The 10,601-nt window shown below is 37.0% G+C and overlaps 2 protein-coding genes across 2 annotated transcripts; both read right to left on the bottom strand.

Annotated features, from left to right (window-relative positions):
• Positions 1-617: 617 nt before the first annotated feature.
• Positions 618-3,191, bottom strand: chchd4b (coiled-coil-helix-coiled-coil-helix domain containing 4b). Its single transcript, XM_059570780.1, has 3 exons — positions 2,037-3,191; positions 1,265-1,363; positions 618-1,177 (listed from the first exon to the last, which is right to left on the bottom strand). The coding sequence occupies exons 1-3, from the start codon at positions 2,056-2,058 to the stop codon at positions 831-833; spliced, it is 468 nt and encodes a 155-aa protein (XP_059426763.1). The 5' UTR covers positions 2,059-3,191; the 3' UTR covers positions 618-830.
• Positions 3,192-3,726: 535 nt separating this feature from the next.
• Positions 3,727-9,855, bottom strand: sec61a1a (SEC61 translocon subunit alpha 1a). The gene is made up of 12 exons (XM_059570779.1): positions 9,706-9,855; positions 8,781-8,848; positions 8,625-8,690; positions 8,431-8,509; positions 8,116-8,247; positions 7,537-7,646; positions 7,280-7,433; positions 7,034-7,194; positions 4,533-4,730; positions 4,176-4,367; positions 3,997-4,073; positions 3,727-3,918 (listed from the first exon to the last, which is right to left on the bottom strand). Exons 1-12 carry the CDS (start codon positions 9,710-9,712, stop codon positions 3,732-3,734), a joined length of 1,431 nt encoding a protein of 476 aa, XP_059426762.1. The 5' UTR covers positions 9,713-9,855; the 3' UTR covers positions 3,727-3,731.
• Between the last annotated feature and the right edge of the window lie 746 nt (positions 9,856-10,601).

Here is a 10,601-nt window from a genome sequence, read left to right as displayed (position 1 = left end):
TATGTCACTAGAGCCTTGACTGACAGAATTGGCTAGAACTGAGAAGATTTTTTTCACCAAAAAACATCCGTCACAATTTACTCAGCCTCATGTCATTCCAAATCTGTACGACTTTATTTAATATCTCATGTGGAATACAGATGTTAGACAGTATGTTTAAATCAAAGAATTTAAATTTCAACTTTTTATGTAATCTCAAACTTTTGGACCCAGTGTGAAAGGTGATTTATTAACCTCCCTTAAATTACTTCGATACTGTTTGACTAAAGCAGCACACAATTATATACATGTATACTAAAATGGCCAAATAATATAAAATTCATGAGTTAACTTTTCATCAAAATATGATCTCACATTTTACATGCAAATACAGTAAATCTCAGGAGACTTTAAATCACACACTTTCACAAGTTACACTTGGATTAAGGTGATCACAAAAAATAAAAAAGGAAAAAAATAAAAATAAAAAGGAACAAAAAATAAAAAAGGGAGTATAAAAAAGAAAAGAAAGAAGAACATAAAATGTATAAACATGTAGTTGATATTTTTCAGAACACACTAAAAGAAAGAGTTTAACAAAACATCGATCCTATATATGGTTCCTTTTTCTGGATGTCTCACCATTTTTTAAGATATCACACTATATTTTTTAGAATATCACGTTCATCAAAAAATGTGTTGGAAAAATATATAGTCCATATATTGTTACTTTCTGCATTTATTCAGTGTCCCTGTTTCCTTTATGTCTCATCTTAAAAACATATTTAAATATAATAAAATAAAACAAAAAAAAAGTGGAATTAGAGATGGAAATCAGTTGTTCTCCAATTTTAACTAGCTACGGGCAGCTGTGAAGGCATATCGTTCGTGTCAGTGGGCAGAGGGTCAGACTCTTTGCTTGTGCTGAAGTCAGAGATGGAAGGGGAGTCTTTTTGTTCTGCGTTTGATTCAGGATTGGCACTTTGAAGATCATCTTCCCGAGGGAAGAGTTCAGGATGATGCCGAAAACACTCCTGCATGCTGCTGAACTGCTCCAGACAGTCCGAACCCTTCACCTCTTCTTGACTAAAGTGGAAGCAGGTGAATGCAGTCTTAAACTGCTCGCCACACACTCCACTTGCCATCCCCCCTAAACACGGACAGTCCCAATTTATCTCACCACTCGGCAAGATGAGACCTGAACACAAAGAGAAAGTGAGGTGGATATAAAATGACAAAGTTACAGTTTCATCTCAAAAAGGAAGCATTTCTTTCCATCAGTCACCTTTTTCTTCATAGTCCTCATTTGCATCCTCCTCATCCAGTTTCACAGTGCTAGGAATTTCATGTTCTTCCTTGGTGACAAATATGACTCGGTCCTTCCCTGTAAAGAGTAAATGATGGCAATTCATATTTGCGAAGTACGCAAGTAATTAATAACAACTTAAAAAGAAAACATACCTTTATTTCTTATTAATGGTGTAAACAATGTTAAAAACAATGTTTTTTTAAAGGTTGTGGTAAACTACAACATTCAGATGTACACATTTCACCATCCTATTAATTTTTTTTTGTTATCTTAAATTTTTGTTACACTGTTAGTTTTAAGTGTTGCTTTTACATTGTGTAATGTCCATATGACCCTTGTCTATTTCTGTCAATGATGTGTTATTCCTAGAAATGGAAATGTACAGTTTATCACATATGTTATTGTGACCCTTGACTCTTGTAATAAAACATTAATTACAAAAAAGTCCTTAATCATTTGGAATAATATGGGTAAACACATATAATCAGCTTAGATAAGGTTAAAATATTTTAACATTTTGAGTTTAGATTTCCTTTTATTTTTCAGTGTGGCATCAGTAAAGTAACGTTAAAGGCAAAATACTCGCACATGTAGAAGTTTTCACGACAAGGTCATCGCTATCACTCTAGTCTTGTGGCTAGAATTAAGTTTCAGATCTTACTTTAAACTTTAAGAACAAACAGAATGTTGACAACAAAAATCAATTTTGAAAAAAAAAAATCAATTTCAGGAATTGCGTCTCAATTACCTTCCTCGCTGACTGTAGTCATTTCTTTCTACACATAAATTATAAATGTAGCAAAAGCAGATACAATGCAGTGCGTGCGGTAATTTCCCCGCGCTTTATCAATGAATATTTTGCGATGTCAACTCCAAAAAATATCAAATATCACCCGCTATCTGATCCGTTCCACGGTCATTCATTGGTCATGCCGCTTTCAGCCCACGTTATCAAATCTAATATGATGACATCATAAATAGGAGACGAGGACCCCACATTTTTGCCTCTCAGATTTCCTGTAAGAAAATAAACCCATAATTCTTTTAAGTTTACGCTTTAGGAAATTAACAGAACAGTACGGTTTAAAATGAGAAGTTTAAACTACTTTAGTCATGAAGACTAAAACTCTGATCTCATTAGTGCTTGAACTAATTTCACAACCGTGACACCCACAGCTTTATACTTGAGTTTTCTGAAACATGGCATTTTCTTTGTAGTTAAACATAGCTAACACAATTGAGAGGACTTGTAAAGAGTATGATGATGATGTTTTTACAGTAACCTGCATAAAAGCTCAAACTTTAACATGTCATTTGTAAAATGAAATTAATGGAGCCATTTTTACAATCACAAAAACATTTCGTTTTATAATCTCTAATATTAAAGGTCCAGTAAAACATGTTCACAAATAAAACGAATCTTATCTCCCAAAAATGAGTTTTTATTGAGAATGATCAGTCTTTGCTGAATATATTTGTTCGGAACATTTCTTTTTACATAGTTTAAAAAAAAAAGAAAAAGAAAAAAGGAAAGACTTATTTTACATGGTTGCGCACTGCATTAAATGTCATATATACAGACACTCAATGATACAGTAAAAGGGCTGAGTTTTGAATGCAAACAGACTTCAGGTGTAACCAGTTCTGTCTGCCACCAAGCTCTCACTATAGACCAAACACTTTCAAAAACAGAAAATCCTTTAAGCCTACTGTGTAAGATGTTTTCTGTACAAAAGGATTCCAGCGTAAATGAGTACACACACACACACACACACACACACACACACACGCCACTGGTGCCACACTGTGCATTACATTTCCTCTGTTGTAATGTTGCCTTGTTTAAAACTGACAAGCTATTCTGCTGACAGATCTTTTGCCAAATCTAAACCATCACATTTTGTATGATTAAATTCAGTATGAGGAGTCAGAGTTAGCCTAACAGCTCTTTTTGGAAAAAATAATCAAGACGTAATAGAAACAGTTTGTGTGTATGGAGTCCAACTTGGCAGTGTCAGGTGTAAAACAGGTCACTCACTCAACATTAGCAATACTTTCTGGAAAATCCTTTATACCTGGCATAACTAGGATCAGACAAGAAATAAACATAAGGGTGAATGAAGGGATTCAGTGACGCGTGAAGACAGAGGAAGGACCGACTGAGAAGGGAAAACTCCTGAATATTCCTAATCAGAGCTCGCAGAGTCCATCTTTGAGGTACCATCACTGAAGTTCAGCTTCATCACTGAATTTTAGAAACGTTTTGCCACTTCTGACAAATAGGACAACAAACTCAGCTGGAACTAGTGTTCTCCCATGACAGCACTTGTGACAGACCATTTTAAATCTCACTGAAATAAAAAATAACAATAAAAAATTATAATAAAAGTGTTTTATAATGTGTCAGCAAGTATGTTTGTGCGTGTTTGGTGAGTGTCTTTGTTTAGAAGAGTAGCGCTCCCATGCTGCCAACTTCACTCTGTTCCTTAACAAATATTTCAAAGTACTGATAGATGATGGTAACAGCCAAAAGGATCCCTGTTCCAGAACCGATGGCTCCCAGGAAGTCAGCCATTACTGAAAGGCCTCCGATACACAGTCCACCAAATGCAGCCGCTGTGGGGATGTACCTGAATAACAAAGATAATGTATATTAATGGAGGTCCTGACAAGCAAGTACTTCAAAAGTTATTATGTTTGTAGCTCACCTGTTGAGTTCATGAACCATGGAGGTCTCTCTGTGTCCCCTCATCACCATCTGCTGTTCTTTCAGCTGCTTGGCCACCTAAAAACACACATACAACCATTACTTCAACTTCATATCAGAAAGTTGACACTGACAAATCCAAAAACAACACTGATAAATTAACAAGAACTAGTAACGCACATCTTTGGCAGATGATCCAGAAACTTCAATCCAGGTCTTGGAAAAGAAGGCACAGGATCCCAGCATGAATACAATGTAGATCACTGCATGGACTGGGTCATCAAGCACAGAACCAAATGATTCCGGAGGAGACAGATAGTAACACAGACCGCCTACAGGGTAGGCACGGGCTGGACCACCGGATGTGGCATCCTATAAGAACAAAAAACAAAAAAAAAAAACTATTAGGAAGGTTTCCTCTTCCATATCTAGATCTATTTTGTTTCTGGTCTACAACCTATAAAACAATCTCTGGATTTGCACTTTTAAATTTAGCAGAAGACATGGTACACAGCAACAAGCACTGGTCACACTTACAGACCAAGTCCCCAGTAGGTTGACCAGGATATTTCCACTGAAGCGGTTGGAGAGCATCTGAGAAATGACATACAGGTTAGAGACCAGAGCAGACTGCAGGATGATGGGAATGTTGGAGGTGTAGAACAGCTTGATGGGATAGGTGTTGTACTGGCCACGGTAACGTGCAGACTTGATAGGCAGGTCAACTCTGAAACCCTGTGCAAAACAAAAATTTGTAAATCTTTCATCAGTAATTACATTTTAAAGTACCTTATTGGTAGGGCTGTCGCAGTAACCTCAATATCACAATAACTCGCCAAGTCGAGCAAACACAGATTCTTTTTTCGTAAAGTCATTCCCATCTCGTTTTAGACTTCATGCATGTGGACTGAATATTAAACAAGTTAGTAATGATAACAATGTGTACTTGCGTCTGTCCTCCATATATATTTGTGAAAATAGGTTATGTTCAAGGAAAGTGAAATCCGTGTCTTAGCATTACAGGTCAGCTGAGCCTTCTAAAGTGGCACTCAAAGTTAAAATGATTTCATAACATTTCTATTTGAATGAATGAACCAGCGTTTTTGAAAGTGTAGTTGAATGACAGTCCCTTTCCACCACCGTGAGGCCCAACAATCTAACTGAACTGACTGACAGCACGTCTAGAATGCACACAGATGGAAATATCAATAGAAAGTATCTTGTTGTCCAGGCAGATTAGAAATAACTGTTATACATATAGGCTAATGATAGCCTAACGATCTTATTGCCAGGTTCACGTACTGTTATGTGGACAATTATTTTGTCATTCTCTTCTGTTAACTTCACTTGCTATTTCAATGCTATTTGTTTTTGATTTCATTGTTTTCTGAATATGACTTCGTTAGTTATAGAACACAGACACACACAGATTGTATGTATGCATATATAAATTGCGGTATTATCGCCATATACAGTAGTCACCTTTATTTATATAGCGCTTTAAAAAAAGATTGTGTCAAAGCAACTGAACAACATTAATTAGGAAAACAGTAGTCAACATTTGAAGTGGATCACAAACGTTCATCAAAGTTGTTCTAAGACAAGAAGAGGTTTTGGTTTTAGGACAACTCTGATAGATTTTGATCCACTTCAAATGTTGACTACTGTATATATAAATATTGGCGATAATACCATGCTATTGACCCACTCAAAATTATCACAAGGGAAATTTCCTCACCGCGACTGCCCTATTTATTGGATTGATTGTGTATACATATTGATATTAATGTTCAATATTGCCTAAGCATTATACACAAAACAAGTAATGACATACAGCGGGTAAAATAAGTATTAAATACGTCACCCTTTTTCTCAGTACCGTATTTTTCGGACTATAAGTCGCATCAGTCCAAAAATACATCATGACGAGGAAAAAAACATAAGTTGCATTTATTTAGAACCAAGAGAAAACATTACCGTCTACAGCCGTGAGAGGGCGGTCTATGCTGCTCAGTGTAGACTACAGGAGCATAGAGCGCCCTCTCGCGGCTGGAGATGGTAATGTTTTCTATTGGTTAATTTCTCTCGGTTCATGGCAAATTAATTTTGATAAATAAGTCGCACCTGACTATAAGTCGCAGGACCAGCCAAACTATGAAAAAAAGTGCGACTTATAGTCCGGAAAATACGGTAAATATATTTCCAAAGGTGCTGTTGACAATTTTCACCAGATGTCGGTAAAAACCCAAGTAATCCATACATAAATACAAAATTAAACATAAGTTCAAAAATTAAGTTCTGTGTATTTAAATGGAATGACAAGTAGACAAAGTATTAAACACGCTTACTGAAATTTATTTAATACTTTATACAAAAGCCTTTGTTGGTAATGACATCTTCAAGACCCTTCTGTATGGACTAACTAGTCGCATTCATTGCTCAGGTGTGATTCTGGACCATTCTTCCACACAAACAAGCTTAACATCATGAGGGTTCCATGGGCCTCTTCTATGAACTCAGCTTTACATTATTTTTCTGAAACAGAGTTTCCTTTGCTGGGATCATGGTCTTGCTAAAAGGTCCACCCTTGTTTCTTCATCATCCTGGTACTGTAGGTGTTGGGACTGAACCAGCTAAATTTCCACTGACAAGGGGCAGGATTGCTTTCTAATAACTAATAGATTTCAGCTGCTGTCTTGGCTTTCTATCACTTTTGCACCTCCCTTTCTACATGTATTACTTTTTCCCTGTGTCATTCCATTTTATTTATTACACACAATTTATTATTACACACAATTTAATTTCTGAACTTGGTTTTCTTTTCTTTTTATGTATGGATTACTTGGGTTGTTACTGGCATCTGGTGAAAATTTCAAGTCAACAGCACCTTTAGAAATATATTTACTGAAAAATGTTTACCTGCTGTAAAAGACTGAAGTAAATAACAAATATGCTATAATAAGTAAAGAATGCAAAATCAATCAAAACCTATCTATCATTATAAACAACACAGAGAGAGATAAAAAAAAAAAACTGACCTGGAAGTATATGACCACAGCAAAGACGAAGACTGTAGAGATGAGGTTCATGAGATTGGGCAGGTTCTGTCTGTAGAAGGCCTCTCTCAGTGCTCGCACTTTATCGGTACGAGTGGCCAACAGGTGGAACAGAGCAATAATGGCTCCCTCAAACTCAGTACCTGTACATACACAAACAACATTCAGTCAACATCACTGAAGTTCAAAATAAATTTCATACAGAGATGCGGTGTCCTGAACACAAACCTCTGCCTGTGTTGACTGTGGTTGGGCTGAACGCCTTCCATACGATTGTCTCACAGATGTTGGTGGCGATGAAGAGAGAGATACCAGAACCCAATCCGTAACCCTTTTGCAGCAACTCATCCAGCAGCAACACGATCATACCGGCCACAAACAACTACAGGAAAAGCACACAAACGCAATTACGTCTCTTTTCTAAAAATACACATAGATCACTCACCCAAAAAACTCCCGTGTTGTGTGTGTGCATGCTCTTTTACCTGAATGATGATCAGCAGACAGATGCCAGCACCCATCTCTGAAGGGTCGCCATACATTCCAGTCATGACGTAGACAATAGCCTGGCCAATGGTGATGATCATACCAAACACTGGGGAAAAAAAATTGCCATCAACAAAATGTTATTCATTACAACTACTGTATTTTCCAGACTATAAGTTCATAGTTTGGCTGGTCCTGCGACTTATAGTCAGGTGTGACTTATTTATCAAAATTAATTTGACGTGAACCAAGAGAAATGAACTAAGAGACATGAACCAGGAGAAAATATTACCGTCTACAGCCGCGAGAGGGCGCTCTATGCTGCTCAGTGCTCCTTTAGTCTACACTGAAGACATAGAGCGCCCTCTCGCGGCTGTAGACGGTAATGTTTTATCTTGGTTCCTGGTTCTAAATAAATGCGACTTATATATATGTTTTTTTCCTCATCATGACGTATTTTTGGACTGATGCGACATACTCAGGTGCGACTTATAGTCTGGAAAATACGGTAATCTAAAACTATTAACTATTGTTTAAATGCATTTACATGCAATACACTCAAAACAAAAAACACATACATTTCTGGGCTCCATTGAAAAGCGCCCTGTCTTTTGGTGTGTCTCCAACCTCAATGATTTTAGCTCCAGCCAGCAGCTGCATGATCAGACCAGAGGTCACAATGGGAGAGATACCCAACTCCATCAGAGTACCTGAAAAGCATATTCATTAGTAAACTTCACAAGCCACAATATGTTTTGCTTAATAAATGTATTAGACTTACTGACCCCAAAGTTCTGAACGACAGTATATATTACATAGTTGAATAAACTAGGTATGAAAAAAATTAAGATTACCCTAACATCGTAATATTCCATGTACAGAAAAAGACTTACCTCTGTTGGATGCCAAGATGACTCTCATCCAGTAGAATGGATCTGCGGAGTCTGAAGACATGATCCCAAACAGTGGGATCTGACATCGGGAGAGACATCACGTGAGCTCTTAACCTCATTTTGTACACTGAGCATAACTGGAGCACTAAAGCACAGGCAAGTGCTATTTTCATACATTAAGAAATCAAACTTACCTGACAGCAAACAAGAAAGATGAACAATGTGATGGCAGTCCATAGCACTTTTTCTCTGAACTGGATCTGAAAGACAAATAGAAGTTCAAAATGTAGGTTTGTATGTAAACTAGTTAAAAACCACACACATAATACATGTAGTGTACAATGTTATACCTTTCTTTCTGGTTTCTGGATTTCTGGCAAAACCGCACAGAACGGTTTTATAACCTCTAAGAACTTAACTGGGAATAACAAAAAGCAGAAATGTTAAGGAGAAATAAAACATTTGGTGCCACAAATTACAATTTCACTTAATGCAGCATATCTACTAAACTACATGCATTTTATTTGATCACCTCAGTAGGAGGAGAAAATTGTTAGCAGTAATACAAAATTAAGACTGAAGAATAGTCCCTTTCTTCCCAAATCCTGTGTTGAGCTACTTAGGTCAACAGTAGCCAATCTAAAGCGTCGTCATCATTAAACTGATTGGCTAAAAAGCATACTTCCGACCTTTTAAACAATGAAATACTATGTCACAGGAGATCAGATCTAACAATAATACATAAATTTCTCTGACTGTGCATCATGCGTATTCATGAACTGCCAAGCAATCAAGTTAAACAGAATTAGATCCGTTTACCAGTATTAGTTTTGCATGTCTGCTAGCCTTTGTAGTATTTGATATCTTCCCTCTGGTCTGGCAAGCCAACAAAATACTAAACGTGTTTATTTCCCAGTATTCGCTTTTACATCTCTTAAGTAAAGTTAGTGGTTTACAATTTTGTAGTTATAAAAGGCATGCAGACGTGTTAAGAAATTAGCTAACAGGCTAACGCTAGCTGTCCGAAGCATTCAATCATTAGCCACCAGAAAAAGCCATGTAAATACTAATTCACATACGAAACACAAGAAACTAAGGAGGAACTGAAATGCATTTCACCTGCAGTAAAATACAGATCTAAATAAATCTTACACCAGTCTCTTAGGTTTCAACTGAAGAAAGCTACCTAGCTAGTATGGTAACGATGCAAAGAGAACTATACAATGATATAACAGCAGAATCGCATTGATTATCGTTTTAAAACACTTCACTCACTCCCCATGGTGACGGTCTCCTGAATTTATCTGAAGTCCCGGTGAGCTGTAAACGGACAGTCCAGCGCTGCCGGTGCGCTCCGCCGCCGGTGAAAAAGAAAGAGAGAAGCGAGAGAGCGCTGAAGGGAGGAGAGCGCTTAAAGACACGTCAACTCTACACAGACTCTACCACACGTCAGACGAACAGAGAGCAGCGGTTGATCTTCTGTTTCACGTTATGTAATATAATCAAGTGGCCAGCGTTCTTCTTTTTATAAGTTAATTTCCTATAAATTTTTCCACTTCAGCTGTATTGTTGTAATGGTCAAAGTAAACAAAAATACATTCGTGTTAAAAGTTAACTTAGCTTACAGTTAAAGTGGTTAAAATAGTAATAATATGAGACATAATAGAGTATATGAATACTCATTTATAAATATTAGTATTTATTTTCATTGAATGTAATTAAGTTTATATTTATATTAATACAATCACTTACGGTCATTTATACATATATATGGTTACAACTGAAAAGGGATCTACTTTTAATGAAGAAAGATCAAATAGGGAACGAAAAACAATAAAATGAATACAATATACTTCCGGGTAAGCTTGGCTTACGCTTTGATCTATCAAGCACAAATGGAAAAGGGAATGTGCCACTTTTGATGTGTGAAAAAATCTGTAAGGTCTGTCATAAATTATTGTCCAGTTCAGTTATCGTAAAGTCAGACATCCCAAGTCTCCGGAAGTTCCGGGAGTCTCCCGCATATTGAAAGCGGCTCCCTGAGACCCGCAAATTAGTTAAAATCTCCCGGAATCTATACCGAGCGAGCAAAAGCGCGCATGCGAAACAGATACTGTGTTTCAAACCGTGTAGCGCACGCACGGCAGAGAGGGAGAGGGAGTGAGAGACCT

Source organism: Carassius carassius, chromosome 17 (genome assembly GCF_963082965.1).
Source record: "Carassius carassius chromosome 17, fCarCar2.1, whole genome shotgun sequence".
Lineage (NCBI taxonomy): Eukaryota > Metazoa > Chordata > Actinopteri > Cypriniformes > Cyprinidae > Carassius > Carassius carassius.
The sequence above is the reverse complement of the archived record's forward strand: the minus strand, read 5'-3'. Positions and strand labels throughout refer to the sequence as shown.

Excerpts from the sequence above, each read along its gene's own strand:
- chchd4b (XM_059570780.1), bottom strand. The coding sequence starts at position 2,058 with ATGACTACAGTCAGCGAGGAAG. Across the intron at positions 1,364-2,036 it reads GACTACAGTCAGCGAGGAAG|GGAAGGACCGAGTCATATTT; the intron begins GTAATTGAGACG and ends TACTCTTTACAG. Across the intron at positions 1,178-1,264 it reads TGAGGACTATGAAGAAAAAG|GTCTCATCTTGCCGAGTGGT; the intron begins GTGACTGATGGA and ends CTTTGTGTTCAG.
- sec61a1a (XM_059570779.1), bottom strand. Across the intron at positions 4,368-4,532 it reads ACCTACTGGGGACTTGGTCT|GATGCCACATCCGGTGGTCC; the intron begins GTAAGTGTGACC and ends TTGTTCTTATAG. Across the intron at positions 4,074-4,175 it reads CTGGATCATCTGCCAAAGAT|GTGGCCAAGCAGCTGAAAGA; the intron begins GTGCGTTACTAG and ends GTGTGTTTTTAG.